General features: G+C 44.6%; 1 protein-coding gene across 3 annotated transcripts in view; it reads right to left on the bottom strand.

Annotated features, from left to right (window-relative positions):
- Positions 1–16,716, bottom strand: part of GAB3 (GRB2 associated binding protein 3) — a 61,245-nt gene extending 44,529 nt beyond the window's left edge. For all 3 annotated transcript variants that reach the window (XM_038164705.1, XM_038164706.1, XM_038164707.1), the window contains exon 1: positions 16,508–16,716. In XM_038164705.1, the coding sequence (XP_038020633.1) occupies positions 16,508–16,579 (72 nt within the window). In that variant the 5' untranslated portion in view covers positions 16,580–16,716. The remainder of the gene's footprint in view (positions 1–16,507) is intronic.
- Between the last annotated feature and the right edge of the window lie 506 nt (positions 16,717–17,222).

Genomic DNA, 17,222 nt, shown 5'->3' with positions numbered 1-17,222 from the left:
AATTAAAAGGAAAAGAAAAAAAGCTTTTCTTGGCTACAAAATCATGTGCAAAGTCACCCATAATGTACAACTAAAGCTGAAGATGAATGAAGCACTAAAATCATGCCATGCCCGTTCCTTGCACCACTTCTGGCATCCAGTTTGAAAAATTGGTATTTTTGCAGGCCATAGCACTCTTTAGTGTTTTTCAGGATATTTTCACTTTCATTCTTTTGCTGCAAAGAATCAATGTCTCTAGAGACTGCTGCTTGCATGCTTTCTAATCCACATTTAAACCAGAACCCATGACATATACCTATGATTAATTTCACACATTGCTTCAGCTCTGAGGTAGAAACACTTTTCTCACAGCATTATGTGACTGATGTCACGTGCTCTGTGTGTCAGAAAAACCCTCTGAGAGAGACAGCTCAGCCCCTCCAGAGCTCCAGGACCACAGCTCTACTCACAGGAACACAAACATGCTCCAAGACCCCTTAACAGCCCCTGATTAAAGAAGCTGCCATCCAGGAGACAGACGCAGCAAGGAGAGATCTTTTTGTTTGTTTGCCATTTTCTAAGCCTGTGGCTACTTCACTTTTATGTGGGCTAGCATGGGCCACAGGCACCCCAGGGGGCCAGGGAAGCATCTGCATGGAGGCTGAGGGCTAGCATGGAAACCACCAAAGGAGGAATGTGGGAAAGGTGGAGGTGGCTGACAGAGTCCGAAGCAGGAGGGCCAAGGGCCTCTGAAGAGACACTCCAGTCCGGGGCTGCAGTGTGTGTCAGACTCCTTTGGGGTTTTTTTTTTGCATGTGTGTGTCTTGCATTCCCACACCACAAAGCTGCTGCCTCCCTCCTGACAGCTCCAGAGTTCTGTGCCAGGCACAGCTGAGCGTGGATTGTGCCTGAGCACGGACTGGTGGCTCTGCCTCGCCTCTGCCCAGGCAGAAAGTGCCAGCTCTGCATTTACTGCCATGGCAGGGTGGAACTGGAAGGGAAGTCCTCCAACTGCAGCTGGGCACTGCTTCCACAGAGATTCACTACCAGAGACTTCCCATGCCTGACAATCTTCTCCAGAGTTCTCTGCTTCTGGCTTGGTCCTTGATTAATTCAGGGCTTGACACTGTGAAACTGAGAATTTTTCCCAACAGCATTATATACAGGAAAGAGCAATCACAGGCTCAGGACTGAAATCACTAAATGCACTATACACACACTGTTGCACTCATTCCACTGAACTAAATTAGTGATTAATGGTATTTTCACCAAAAAGCCGAGCAAATACAGTAATAATAGTAAGTCAAATGTATAACGTTGTGAGATATGCGTTTCAAAAGAACAGGAACCAAAGTTGCCAAGGCCTCCTGTATTTAGGTAACTACCTGAGCTCTTCTTTCCACTCAGCTGAGATCTCCCCAGCATTCACCACAGTTACACCCTGACCCCAGAAGCTGAGTGTTATTATCAGCATGTCAGAGCTCCCCTCTGATTAACAGGTGTTTGTTTAGAAGTTTGTCGAGTCAGTGTTTATTTTTAACAGCTGGATTACCAACAGGCATTGGATGTGTTTCCCTGTTCCCTGAGGTGGAGTCCCTGCCCTGGGGCTCTGGTATTTGCTGACTAACAGAGTGCCTGTAGCCTGCTCCAGAGCCACAGCTCAGACTTTTTCTGGGAACAGAAGAGGCAACTCTGCACCAGCAGGCTGGTAACTGGTGGCTGGAGACAGTTTTTCAGGTAAGCTGTGGCAGCAGAAAGGGTATCTGCACTGGCACAGCCCTTGCCACCAGCAGTTTGTGCTTCCTACAGGGTCTTTCCACAAAAGGCTGAGATGTTTTCCAGCACTTGGGCATTTCCCTTTGCTGCTCTGGAGGCTGCTCCAAGGTCTTCAGCAGAAACATGCCAGGCCTGCTTCCACCATTCCTATTTGAAGGCAGCCCCTGGACAACAGATGCAGCTCTGGACTGGATCTCAGGGAATATAAGGAACACACCATTTTCCAGACAGCCACCGATGTTCAAGCATGGAAGAAACACAGTTTGATAATTGCATTCTGACTACTCTATTGCACAAGCATGTTAGGAACAAAAAACATTTCTGCAAAACTCATAGTGGATTTCACTTTTTCGTATTTAACTGTTTTATTGTAAGCATGTACAATGCCTCCCAAAACAATTTTTGTTGGAAAAAAGTGAGCCAGCATAGCAAAGTTTTAAACATCCTTCTGCTTCTTTACAATCAGACAGATGATCATGAGATTTAAGTTTTCCCTTTACTAGTTTAAAACTTTCCCCTTTATCTCAGAGTCCTTATGCTGAGAGATACTTCAGAGAGTTTGATTGTACAAGCAGTGAATAGAGACCCGGGTTTTTTGTTGTTGGTTGGCTTCTGTATATACAGAATTTAATCATGGAAAATCAGATATTCTCCTTGCTAAACCCTCTCTTGCTAAACAGGTCCAGTAGTGAAATATCCTCAACCATGCAACCTAGTCCACGACCTGGTCCAAAGAGTTTTCACTGGGGACTCACAAAATTACTGTCCCAATGATGGGCCAACAGTACCCTTGGATGAGCTTAGTAAATTGAGAAGTCTTAGTGCAGGCTTCAGGGGACCACAGTAAAAATGGGAAGGATTAATTTTGTTTGCAATTGGAGTAAATACACCAAGGGCAAAGGAGACACAAAACCTGAACTATGCTCTTAAGACCTGGAGACAGCAAAAGGAATCTGACAGGGCAGTGTGTGGGAAAGCAGGGATTACCACTGCTTGTGCTGCTGCTGCTTGAATCAAAGGGCTGTCTGCATTTTTACTGGCATGGCTGAGCTGCCATGTATCTGCTGGCATGAGTATGCCATGGGAACACTCTGACATTGATAAAAAGAACATTGTTCCCAGTTTAGTTTCTATTGCTCCAGAAACAGTTAAAGGAAAAAGATGCCACTCACCCCAAGAATATCTGAGGTGTTTATCAGCCTAGTTATAGTGATTTGAATTCATGCATCACCATACATCTCTGTGGGTTTCCTGCAGATTACATTGGAAATGGAGCCTCTGGGAACAAGTCAGTGGCAATCATTTTATCAATGTTAAACATAAACAGGTTACTGAAGCAGATTTTTGCTGTATCACTAAACATGGATTACTGGAATTTCCCACAGGAATATACTGCTCTGTCTTAACAGCCTGGAAAAAAAGAACCTTCTAACACTGGTGTGCTGAGTGGCATCACAATGTGACTGTGAGGTGTCAATGGCAATTATAAGCTTATATTAAGGGTAAAGATGCTTTTTTCCTGGACCTAGCCATAAGTGCTTAGGTGATTTGCAAACTGAGCCCTAAGGACTCAAACAGCAAGCACCCAAACAGATTCTCTGGAGAAAGTCAGTTGCAAATCTGCAAACTGTTCTGTTCTTAAAGAGATTTAGAGATTTTTCAAGATTTTCTGAAGTTTTTTCCTAAAACTCCCAAAGAGTTGAAGCTGTTAGGGAAGGTGCAAGCCACAAAGGATGCACATGAAATATCTAAATATCTCTGGCCACTAGACTTCACTGCTGGAAGAACAGGAATTGCAGGAAATAACCCCAAAACATGCCAGCAAGGCTGTTCTGTGGCCCAAAGCACGAGGTTTTCCTCCCCCACATGTGCCAGCTCAGCCAGAGAGCTGCTGCCTCAGGCAGAAGTCAGTAGTGTGACTTAGGTGTCACTGTGACTGGCAAGGACCTCCAGTGCTGGAGGTGGGCTCTGCTCTGTTTGGAGAGGGAAGACAAAGCCTGGTGGAGGAAATGGCTGTAATGCAGAACAGCAAAATGAAATACTTTTGGGAAGCTCAGTGTGCAAGCCAGGAAAGCACCATGATGGGGGATGGCTGGGGCAAGGAATGTGGCATCTGATGGTACCCTGTACCAGACACAGGGCAGGGCTCTGCCTGCTGCTGCCTCACCACCACTCTCATGCTATGATCAGATGTTAGGAAGAAGTTCCTTACTCAGAAGGTGGTGAGGCATTGGAACAGAGAGCTCAGAGAGCTGTGGCTGCCTCTTCTCTGGAAGTGTTCAAGGCTGGGTTGGATGGGGCCCTGAGCAACCTGATCTAGTGGGTGGCATCCTGGCAGGGGGCTGGAATGATCTTTAAGGTCCCTTCCAACCCAAGCCACTCTGTGATTCTGTGTTCTCACACATGCCGTGGTGCATAGCAACTCGTCTGCTGGGCCATCTGCTGAGCTGCCTGTACTCAAATTAGGACTGCAACTCCTCCTTCCTATGTGCAGCCTTCCAAATCCTACACCCTCCTCACTGCAAACCTTCTTCTCCTGCTTGATCCATTACATCATCCATCCTCATCAGCGGGCACTGGCTGCAAGGACAGGAGGTGTTTGGCAGCCTTTGCATTGTCTCTCACCCTCAGATCAATCCCCCCACCTGGGGAGAGGCATTACAGGCACTTGCCTGCACTCTGTGTGCTGCCCCATCAAACAGGGTCATCATTTCAGAGATGGGGAGGAATCCCCCAGCCAGCAGTCAGCATCTGCTCTTGTTCTGTATTTCTAGGTCCCCAGCTGGGGATGGTAGCATGGTCTACTGTTGGCCATGAGTCATGCAAATCTCATGCCAGGCAGAGCAAAAATGGCTGCACCATGCATAGATTCAATCTCTCAAATAGAAAGTGAGATTTTTCAGTGAGTTCATGCTTTTTAAGAAGTTACCAATTTCTCTGCAACTCTGCTTTTATTTCTCACCATAACTCTATCTGGCTGAAATATCTTTTTGTGGAAAATGGTGTGAGCGAGATGTTACACAAAACGAACTGAAACTGTGCATTTAAACACATTCATATCCATTCATTGCCTCCTGTTTCCAATCACAAGCTGGTAAATGCTGCAGTTCCCATACCACATACCTTCTCTCCCAGTGTCACTGGAGCTACCAGGAGCTCTGATAATAATGGCAGATCTGGGGGTTTCCACTGGGATGCAAAATCCTCCTACCTGCTTTTCTCTTCCCACTCTCTTGCTGCTGAGGCCCATGGCTCTGTGCTTGATCTGCATTCAACCAATCCATAGAAAAGCTAAACAAAAAAACCTTGAGCTCAACCTGACATTCAAGTTCAGTGTTTAAAGGTGATGAGACATCACCAGTCACAAGGTACTGTTGTTACTAGTAAGGAATATGCAGGAAAACAGCTCCAATCATTTAGATGTTCCCCATAAATATAGTCATAATGGGTTAGAATTTGAGACTACATTTTCTAGCTTCTGTTTTCTCTCTAAGCTCTTGTTTTGCTAAAGAACATGAGGTACCATTTCTATTTCAAGGGATTTTTTCTGATGAGTCTAAGTGCTTTGTACATGAAACCTTTTCAGAGAGGACAAAGAGGTATTCCAAGCAGATTCATGCAAACTCATAAAGGCAAATGAAAGCTTCACATCCAACCCTCCAGTCTGACTCTGCACCTGCCTGATTCCAGCAACTTATTAAAGCCAGTATTTACTTGGCCTTTCTGTTCTTTATGGGTGCACTTGACTCTGGAAGGGAAAAGTTTCGTGCTAAATGGTAGAGACTCAGTTGTGCTACAACACCACATTTCCTTGCTGCTGCTGCTGTGCAGGCTCATGTGCCTTTTCTTGTTATCCCAGCAAGGAGCCATGAAGATTGTGCACTATTGAACTAAATCTGGAGTGATTCTGAACAACCATGTTTCCACTCAAAACAGGTACTCTGACTGCAGCTACCTGAGCTGCAAGTCAGAAGTGACCAGCTGCCCTACAACAAACTGCCCTTAGGCTTTATGCCCATTAATGGTATAAGGTCTTATATCTGAGTGCTTTCCTCTGCTCCTTATCTTTTATTCATATGCACAGATGACACATAAAATACCTGCTTTCTTAAAAAACCCCAATCTCTGAACTAAAACCTGTAACAATCTGCTCATACAGAGATCCCAGCTCCACTTCCAAATCCAGTGAACCCCAGAAACAAGTCAAACTGAAACCTGTCTGTGGGTGCACAGTGAGTTCTGAGCACATGAGAATCAGAGCCACCACTGCTGATGTCTTCACAGAGCTGAGGCTGCTAAACTACAGCCTCGTCATTCCTTAGACCTGTCACTGGAGAGCATCTCTAGGACTACCCTTCTCCATCGCTGTGCTCTGGGAAGGACTGCACAGCTGCAGCTTCACACAAGCTCCCCTGGACTCTGCACCTCCCAGGCTTGTGCTGCCTGCTCTCTAATGGCAAGATTCACTCCAGCATCTCCGAGCCCTCAAGGTAAGTGCCACAGTGAGGGGAGTTTCCTCTGACTGAGAGCAGCAATGCAAATCTGCTTAATCTTCATCCAGCTAACTACAGTTTATCTGAAAGCTGGCTGTGTCTGCCAGCTTCTGCCTTGGCACAATTGCATCCAGTTTAACAATCAAGCTGTTTGCCCCAACAAAGAGCACAGGCAAACATCCCCGCAGCCCACCTGGACTGCTCCAATGGGTAAACTGCTTAAATCTACCAACCAGCAAAACAACTTTACTTACAAGTTTTAGAAAATAATGTCAAGGACCTGGAAATATAATGAAAGGCAAGAGGTCCCTTAGGAGGACAGCATAACAGAACTGCAGAGGGCATAATTCATCCTTCGTTCCACTGAGCAAGCTGCTGTTGCTGGCTAAAACTGGGCAGTTTACTGAGCATACGTAACAGAGCCCTGGAAAGGACAGGCTGTAGGTTGCTCTTCTTCCAGCTGCAGACTTCTGTGCAGAAAATGCCTGGTAAAATCTTATTCACTCCAAAAAGAGATAAATCATAGTAATTGCACTTTAGGGTTTGAGATAAATGCAGTCTCTGGCAAGGGTAAAGGATTTGACAGAGTCCAAATGAGGGTTTGAACTCCACAGGGAACAAGAAAGCTTCTAGCACCCTCTCAGAGTGAGGCTAAGTACTGGTTGTGGTAGAAAACAACCAATTTCAGCAGCAAACTTGTGATGAAAATAAATAAACAACCCTGATGGATCCTAAGCTCTTGTTGTTTTCTGACACAGAAAGTCAGACACACCCCAAGGTCTAAGACACTAGGGGTTGGTGTGGGGCTGAAAATGGGAAAGTATCTTATTAAACCAGCTAGTCACATCCCTCATATTAGGAAATGCTCCTAGTCATTCAAGTTCCATCCCTTCATTCAAGGAGCATTAACAAAGAAAATTTCAAACCTTGTGCAATGTAGGATCAAGATTTGTTGCATCTTTGGCTCTTGTTGTACCTCTAATTTAATCCTCTTCTATAAATTCTATGCTAAATGTGGGATTTTCTGGAAGGCTTCAGATCCAAAGGTGTCTTCCATAGGGGGAACTTGTTTGTTTGCAGAAAAGTAACAGATTTGTGGAACTACAAAAATAACACCACAAAATCTCTAATAGGACTGCATGCACTGAACTGGTTAGGGTTATTGCTGTGGACTTCTTCCCTAACACACAAAGAAATTAGAGGCCTCATACTGTATTGCGTGAATAACTTGTTTTTAAGTAAACATATATATTTATAGAGAAGATCCTCCAGATTAATTACAAATCTGCTAAATTAACTGATGGCTCAGTGCTGTTCCATGTCCCACCTCCTGCCAGGGGAAGGTCTGGCAGCTTCCAGCTGCTCTGCCGTGGGCTCAGAGCTCCTGATCCTCCCAGGAGCAGAGGGGCCACGGGTCTGGTGCTCAAGGAACACAGCCCTGAGCTTCCAGCAGCTGCCATAACACCTTGCAAATAAAGTCAGAGGCCTCCCTCTGCAATTAAGGAGGCTGCTGGGCTGATTCCTGGGCTAAGGGTGCTTCTGCCTCAGCCCACGCAGCTGGAGGGAGGGCTGGGGAAGCTCTTCACGCAGTGGCTGCAGTGCCCCTTTCACTGAATCAGCCCCTGGAGCTGGAACAAGAGCCCAGCTACAGCAGGGCACCCCCAGGCAGCAGAGCAGGATGAAACGCAGTGCCCCATTCTCTGAATCAGCCCCTGGGGCTGGAACGAGAGCCCAGCTACAGCAGGGCACCCCCAGGCAGCAGAGCAGGATGAAATGCCCCCGCTGTTGAGCAGGTTCACAAGCCAGGCTCACAAAGAGCTGCAGGCAGGCACCTGGGGCTGCTCACAAAGAGCCCGAGCACATTTTGTGTATCTGGGCTTTGGGAACCTGCCAGACTACCCCAAAAAGGACAATGGACTCACATTTCCTGGGGTTTTTTTCCCCTCAAAGCTTGCTCCCTCTGACAGCTTTTCCCTTCTGCACGCCTTTGCAGAGTGAATTTTCAGCAGTCCCTGGGTCCTTTGATACCTCCAAGTACCTGCTCGATTCACAGCAGTGTGAGGTGCCACTGTTTTACTGTGCAAATTTGATCTTGCAAAGAACAAAGCCAAAACACTTACAACTCCCAAGGTGTCATTTTTTTAGACTCTGACATGCTCAGAAATTCTGTTGTAATTTCCTTCTAAGTAGTCTAGGGTTAATGAGACTGAAGAGAATAATAGGAAGGAAATAAATAATTATATATTCTTTTTTTTTTTTTTTCCCCAACATGTCCCAAATGTCACCTTTGACCTGGCTTTCTATTTCTGGCATGGACTAAACTCTCTCTATTTATTTAGCAGCCTACACACCATTACAGTAACATAGCAACAGTACTTTCAGTAGTGAATTTGAAAAAAAAGCAAAGCAAAAAAAAGAACATATGAACATATCAAAACTGTTAAAGCACTGCAGTCTAGTAACACTTCAATAAATGAATTTTTTTTTTAACTTTAAATTCCAGAATTATTAAGCTTCCAGTCTGCAAACCCAAAGGAAAGGGATGCACAGGGGAACCAAAGCAGTGTCACCACCACGAAGCCTGTTCTTCCTATCTGACTGTCCCCTAACCTTTCTGTTTGTTTGTCTTAATGATGTTCCAGCTTGAATATTTATTGGGCTCAGAGCAGATGAAAGCAGGAGTTTGGGGAGGATTCTGAAATAATGATGGGGTTTAGCTGGTGGTTTTCCATCACTTTTCCAAAACAGTTTATCATTATTTTATAATCTGTAGCTAAAGGCTGCTGTGACACTCAGTTATCTGTCAAAAAGGAATATTTGAAAAAGTATAAAGTGTAACAGTAACAGGAATAATGGGAGTACCAGTCCCATTTTCAGTTGACAGTCCAAATCTCACTGTTTTCCAGGAAAGTTAACCCGTGAAGACCTGTAAAAGCAGCCCTGGAGTCAGGGGAGGACCCAGTGAAAACATGTTGCAAACCTTTTTACAGTGGGAGCAAAGCACATGAAAATCTCAAAAAACCCAATTCCCTGAGCTACTTGAGTGCTTCTTATTTTTAAACCTAAGGCCTCAGTGAGAATGCAATTATTTTCTTAGGATGGGTTCAAAATGTTGAACTTATTAAAAATAAAACTTCTTAAGCTTGCAAAGCTTCCACTGTAAATATTAGTAAACAATCCAGATGATGTAGCTGGAGCAGCAGTGAACACTTGGCGGAGGAGCATTATCACTTCTCCTGAAACTGTTTCTTCACTGCTACTGTAAACTCAGCTGGCATCTCTTGGGATGTCTCCTCTCCTCCCTCAGTGCTCTGATCAGCTCAGTCACCTCGGAGTGCTGGGGGCTTTTCTGTGGAACCAGCAACAGCCCCTCAAGTACAGCTTTACAGCAGGCACCCAAAGCCAGCTTCCCCGGCGCTCCCAAACCCAGGAAGAACTTTGGCAAAGCTCGTGGCTTTACTGCTTGCAAAGTTTGTAAAGTCTGCAAGCAAAACATGGCTCATGCTTGTTCTGAACTATTGGCTTCTCCTTGGCACGACCAGTTCGTGTCAGCTTGAAAAAATGGCTCCGCAACTGTAAAATCCTTGAACTTCTACAAACAGCTTGCATGTCTGGTATGTAAAAACAGGCTGTTCACAAACTGTGTGCTCTGCTGACATTACAGCAGTTGCAAAGATAGAAAGGGTCCCCTCATGGCCATTATTCTGTCCAACAGAAATATGAATACATAACCCACGGTCTCAGGACTTGGGAGTCACAGGATGAATATTTAGCACTAACAGGCCTCACAGAAAGCATTGTCTTTCAAAAAAAGCATTGTCAAAAATGAGCCAAAAACTTCCATATGACAATCCAAGTTCAGTTTAAATTAACACTCTCATTGAAGTAACTTCGAATTCATACTAATAACAACATTTTACTGCCTTTCTGTGAATGCTCCATGAAAAGGGATCCTGGATAACTGAAATGGGCTGTTCAGGGCTTTTGTGGAAAGCTACAATGCAGTTTTGACTGCAGGGGTCAGGTGGGGCTTTTGGCATCAGGAGGGAAGGGAATAACAAAATCTCTAAGAACAGTTGTCTCATTCTAACAATTACAAAGCTATGAATGAATTAGCCTCAGAAAGGGAGTATTTTTCTTGCACAAAGACTAGGCATCAGTTTTGGTCTGTTTTGAACAAATACGAAGCTCCAGCAGATTCCAGAATTGAGTTTTGCATGGCTATGTGTTTGTTTATTTTCCTGATGCAACACAAACTGAAGCAAGTCAAGGATATTATTGTAAAGCAGAAAAAAAAAAGTTAAAGTATTGCATTTTATTTAACAATTAAATGAGAGAGAAGAAAATGTATTTTATCTGGCTGCATTTAATGTTTTGACATGCAAATTTTATTTCAAAGCCAGCATTTTTTCCTTGTCTTATCACATTGCTAATTCATTTCCAAATCAAATGAAAAGGACAAAAACCCAAATAAAATAACTGTTTTTCCCACAAGTAACATTTTAGGAATAAACTTGTCCCTTTCCCTAAAAACCTATCAAATTTTCATAACAAATATTCATAGCATTTTAATGCATCATGGGTAGAAGTAATGTGTTTTCCCTATTTCCATAGATGACATGCTACAACAAAGATTTCACCAAAGTATGACTTGTAATGCATTTTCCTCTGAGCCATGTTTGACTGCATCACTCCTTTAATTACCACTCGAGTTAACATTTCCTTCTCTATTTCAAACTAGCATGTTTTTTTAAGGCACTATTTTTGAATGCAAAGACCTGATAACTTGTGGGTTTCTGTTTTGAATAGAAACCAATAGCTGGACATTCCTGTGCACTGAAAACATGTAGTCAAAGATTAAACTGGGGCTTCAGGACTATTACGGCCCCACCCAAATAAATAGTTCAAGGGAAATTATTCTGATACACAGGTTGCCAAGAACAGCAGTGTTTTTTAGAAATTATTTCTTTCTTAGAAGTCAACCTATTTCATTAAGCATTGCATTTAAGCTATCAAAACATCATTAAAATGGAAGAAAACGGTCTAAAATAAACACCACATTTAACCTACCAAAACAAGGTCTGATTTGCACACAGCTAATTACAAATGCTTAATTCCAGTGATGGAAACTCCTCCCTAACATAAATATTCTGCTGTTGTTTTACCAGTGAGATCAATTTGTACAGGATTTCACAGCGAAGGGAACATCCAGACTGCCACACAGGAACTTCTGTTTGAAAGCCTTCATGTTCTCAAAATTCGGTTATTTTTTAATACACAAACCAGATAGATAGAATATTCACTGGATTTTAAAATGAAGCAACAACAGAAAAAAAAATAGGCACGAAACGTACAACTGGAATGAGCTGAAAGGCTCTGACAACTTTCTGTAGCCCACGTGACTCGTACTTCCACCCAGCCTGTGAACCACAGTTACAAAACCCGCGCAAATTGGTTAAACCAGCTCAGGCAGCTCGGGATATTTATTCAGGAAAGTATGAAAGGTGGTCAGAATTCTCTGTTCAAAAGGGACAGGACTCAAGAGGTGAGGCTTTGTAAGGAGCATCTAGAAATAAAAAGACCTAAGGATAAAAATTATATTTGGGTTTCTTCTTGAGAATATTTTTCAGAAACTTCCCCCAAACCCCAAAGCAGCAGAAGTACTTGACCTCACAAAGCACTTGGGGATTTCTTTCAGGGGAGGGTGGCAATGTCCTCTGGTGACAGCAGCCCAGTGCTGGATCAGAGAGCAGATGCTGTCCATCCCACCCACCCTTCGCTGTGCTCTGCGACTCCTGTTCCTACTACTTGAGCAAACTCTTCCATAATTCTACTTTACTTTTTCTTCTTAGTAACTTCCTGTTTGTTCTCCTGATAAATACCAGAACTTCAGCTAAAAATGGAGAAGTCGCCTAGATTCTCTTATCTTCTCAACCCCCAGCCTTGGTGTGCTGCGGTTGGGCCCTGGCAGATCCCCCAACGGTCAGAGATGCTGGGCTGGGCTCTGCTCTGCCCTCCTGGCAGCATTACTGCCCCACACACAGACACAGCAGCAAAGAACTCTGCCCCACCAGCTTTTGCCATGGGCTACATCGACTTACACCTCTACTGTCTTCTCAGACCAGACACTCCAAGAAGAAGTGTGGTAGAAGCACAAGGCTACATTTTCCAACATGAGGTCCATTTGGGACTCTTGTTCTAGAGATGCTGACAAGGAATTTTGGTTTTCAACAACGTTTGAAGAAATCAGTCGCTCAAGTAAAGCGGGAAACTTGCCCTTTTTCGAGCAAGTGGTCTTCCCTCATCAATTTGTATAGTACTGACGATTAAAAATAGCTCTTCAGCTGGGGTACAGCTGCACAGCGTTAACTTAAATGGAGCTGCAGTGACTCACAACAAGCAAACATCTGGAGATGGCCCTTTACTACTGCAAACCACATAACACTAACAGCAAGTAAACACTGGCAGGGCATTCAGAGGAGCTACCGCTGCTGTTCCACACTGTGTGACAAACAATGGGACAGCGATTTGAGGAGAGGCTGCAATTAGAGGTTGCAATGTGTTAAAATTCCCATCTCCTTCTTCTTGTCAGCACATGAGCAATGTGTCTTCTCAACAGCACTGGTCTCTTATTTCATTAGACATTCTCTGGGACTTCTTCCACTTTGTTTTTTCTTTCATTGTGACTTTTTGCACTGGCTGTTTTAAGTCCTTTGTTTTCAAGTCATGAAACCATTCCTTCCTTCCACCTCCCCCAATAAACAAACAACAAATAATAACAGTCAGTGATCAGATAAATTTCCACATGAAAACTATCAAGGAGCCAGCTATTCAATGCTAACATTACAAAATAGTGATGGATGTACGCAGCACCAATATAAGGAACTGTGAAACCCATCAAATTTGAAGCACATTCCCCCATTACATTCAGTTTCCTAGGGAGGCTGGTATTCACTGATCCACTAACACCAACAGCAAAAAATCTTCAGTGGCTTTTCCTCCTGTGGGGCTGAATATGAGACTATGACTGATACTTAACATTTTTGGTCTAGAGCAGGATGGACTTTACCTCCATCACCACCACTTCTTAGTTTTTGTTAGCAGCTTCTTCCTCTCTGTCTCCTGTCCCATACCCAGCTTCCCCCCAGCTCTGGCTGTTCCCTGGCACCCCTCAGGCCCACGCAGACCTGGTCGGTGAGAAAAGCTGGAACCAAGAGGGGAAATGAAAGCAGCACAGCTTTCGGGTCACACTCACAGGACGAAATACTGCAACACACACCAAATACTCTCCTGGGAGACTCCTTGCACAACGGCCTCTATAGATAGGCTGACTGGTGGTTTCATGGTTCAAGTATCAGATTGAGAGAAAAGCATTGTCCATGCCATTAAATCATTATTAGAGTATTTGCCTGATGTAGCAAAGCTCCCCGTGCTTTCTAACGAATTCTCTGTGTTTAGCATTAAGCCCTCTGTTTTTACAGAAAGTTACACTAGGGTAATTAATCTCATGTTCGTTTCCTGCACATGCAAGAGAGCAGCCTTTGTTAGGGAATGATAAGACACTTCTAAGAATAGTGTTACTAAGAGCATCGGCTTTGTAAGACATTGCAGGAAAAACACAGACTCTTAACACCTGCTTTTCACTTTCAAAGTTTTGAAAATAATGTTCTGCTTACGTAGAGGCAAATTCTGACTTGTTTATGCGTAGAAAACTTAATTGCTTTCACCAGAGAACAAATATAAATGAAGATATTTTCTGGTCTTTAGGCTCCAGTCTTGGAAAGAATAATTTGTTTAATTTTATAAATACTGCAAATATTCCCAGTGGCTTCAGCGGGACTATTGCAGTTCCCAATCTCACAACCTGAATTCATTGCTTTTTCTGATATTTTAACCACATATTCCACTGAAATGAAATGAATTTTCTTAATGATATATTTAATGGAAGAAGGATTAAGAATTTATCTGTGTGTAAAACACTGGACCCTCAGGTCAGACCTTACAAAGGCTGGACGCTGAACTCAGGAAAATGTAAACTGGGAGACAACCCCATGAGAGCAAATGAGGCTGGGCAGCTTGCGAGAGGTCCCGTGAGCAGCAGGCCAAGCTGGACACAGAGCTCCCTGGTCGGCTCAGACCATGGGCTTTTCCAGCTGAACACAAAGGGTGGTGTTGAACTCGGGTTTTGTGTATGTTGTCAGTTCAGAACCAGAGCCAACACCATTCTCCTGTAAGCGGTTGACACTTGACACCTACTGAAGTCAGTTTAAACAGGCATTGTTTTAAAGCTCTGTTGTTTTTAAGCAGTCACCGTGGTTCAGCCCGAGCTATCTGCTACCCCAGTGCAAGATGCAGGAGCTGCCATGCTGGTGAAACTCTACGAAAAATAGGGGGAAAGTCGTTCCAGCAGGTGAGAGACAATTTCCATTTGGTTTGTAGCATCTACTGTGTAACCAGTCATATGAGGAAGGACATTGAGCTTTGCTGTACTTGCACCAGATTTCTTTCTGCTTTATTATGGACCAAGGGCTTGGTCCACTTATCCTTCTAACCAGAAAACAAAGCTTAATCTGCAGAGATCTGGCTAATCTAATGGTGTTTGGAGAATAATATAGACCACATTTCCCCTGGTTTTGTAGTGCAAAATCTGAGCAGAGCAGACTGCAAGTAGCCTTGTGAGCTGATCAGAGCCCCTGTTGTGACTATTATCTTCACTGTATAATGGGGGCTTTCAAATCCCAGCTTTATCACATTCTGTTTTCTCTACTTTGCCCTTTTATGAATATTGAGTCATCAAAAATAGCTTCACTGACAGAGTTACTAATGATACCAGCTGGGTGAATCAGTGGCTCTTACACTGTGCCTGCCATACAGCGCTATTAGTACACTCGTTACAAAATATAGCAAAAATGAGATGCCCATAATTTATTTGCAGCTCCCGTGAGACACATCATAGTGGTTATTTTAGAATTGGAAAATGCTAACTGAACAAAGCAAATATTCAGCCACTTCAATGCAATACTGTGGTCTACAGGAAGAAACTCTGGCTAAAAATAAGTTAAAAATAATTCTAACATCAGTAAATTATCCTTTCTGCTAGTTTTTAGCTAAAGAAAAAATACACTACCAAATGATATCCACCATATTCTTCCACAAGAGAGTTATGCCTCATATTACCGGGAAGAGCTAACATCAGCACTCCAGAGAAAATGCTGATAAACAGAAGAGACTACGACAAATGATGTAAGCTGTGCCTACGGCTCGGAGCGCCAGAGACACGGCCAGTGGCATCCTTCGAGTACGGTGCAGAGCTCCAGGGGAAGTCAGGTTAGAAGAGCATGACTCAAAGGAGTATTACCGATTCCAAAAGTGTCACAGCAGAACATAACAACATGCCTGATGAAGAACCACCACAAGTGAGTATGCAAAAATGGCCCATGATGGGCTTACATTGTTCATGCTGTCCCAAGCAAATTTTTAAGGGTCATTTATTCCTACCCGGAGTGCTTTCCTCGCACCCCTGCAATGAGACAGTTTCCTATGTTTGCAACGCACATCCTTTTTTTTTTTTTTTTTCCAGACAAACAGGCAAGCAGATAGAGAATGAAACAAGGGGCCCATAGTGCAGTTGCAGATCTCCATGCAGGGCTAGCTTCATCTCCCCAGCCCCCTTCACCTTCTAGCTATCAGGAACTTTACAGCACAGCATCTTCCAGCACCTCTTTATCACAGACCAAAAAGCTTTCTGAAGCTTTCTGCTAACATCTGGCATTGGTAAATAAAACTATTGAATATGTTGCCTTTAGCAAGTGTCATAGAAATTACAGAGCATCTTAACAAAGCCTAGCCTCAGAATTTAAATTACAAGAATTTTGGCTGTTTAGGTTTGATTCCCCCCCCTTTCCTTTTAGGATGTTCTTGTCCGTCCCTGGAAAAGTGACATCTGCAATTCTATTACAACAATTCTGTTAGTTACGGCAACGTTAACTGAAACCGAAATGTGGTTTTCAACCTAAAATATGTTGCATAACAGCTGAAGTACTATTATCTTACGAGCCGGGAAAGGTTAATTCCAGAGGGCACAAGAATGTCGGTGGAAACTAAAATACTCCATAAGCGCATGGACTTGGAATTCTTTTTGTTTTGGTCCAAGGCGAAGCCGAAACGGGCGAGAGATTTCAAAGGAAGAGTCAGGCAGCGAGCACATGCCGAAATCCCTTTAGCGAGAAAAAAAATATCACCAAAGCCTCTGCACTTACGTATCTCTTGAGTTTCTTCTCGGGGGGTGATTTGATGAGCCATCCAGTGCAAACCACGTCCCCCGAGCTCATCTTCCCCCCGGGCGCGGAGCGGCGGAGCGGGAGCCAGGGTGCGGGCTGCCAGTGCGTGTGTACTTGGTGTGTGCGGGGGTGTGTGCGGCTGTATGTCCGTCCGTCCGTCCGTGCGTGCGCTCGTGTGTGCTGGGACGTGAGTGTGTGCGCACTGGGATGCGAGTGCGTGTGTGTTTGTTGGGCTGTGAGTGTGTGTGTTTGCTGGGATGTGAGTGCGTGTGTGTTTGCTGGGGTGTGAGTGTGCGTGTGCTGGGATGTGAGTGTGTGTGTGCGCCGGGACGCGTGTGCCCGGCCGCGCGTGTGTGCGTGCCGTGTCCGCCCGAGTGTGCGCCGCTGTGTGCGGGCGTGTGTCCGCCCGTGCGGCTGTGTGTCCGCCCGTGCGGCTGTGTGTATTGTTCCCAGCCAGTTCGCACCGCAGCAATCAGCTTCCTTCAGCTGCGCTCTGCTGCGGCTCCAGCCCGCGGAAGAAGTCATGACATTGATCACTGACACGGCCAGCCCTCCCTCCGCCGCTAGCACAATGCAACACACCGAGCACGTGATGGGCGGCCGGGGCTCGCCGCCGCCGCCTGCGACACCCCCGGCACCGGCAGCGGCAGCGGCTCCGCGCCCGGCCGCGCATCGCCCCGGCCAGCCCGGCCCC

The sequence above is a fragment of the Motacilla alba genome, chromosome 4A (genome assembly GCF_015832195.1).
Source record: "Motacilla alba alba isolate MOTALB_02 chromosome 4A, Motacilla_alba_V1.0_pri, whole genome shotgun sequence".
In the NCBI taxonomy this organism is placed as follows: domain Eukaryota; kingdom Metazoa; phylum Chordata; class Aves; order Passeriformes; family Motacillidae; genus Motacilla; species Motacilla alba.
The sequence above is the reverse complement of the archived record's forward strand: the minus strand, read 5'-3'. Positions and strand labels throughout refer to the sequence as shown.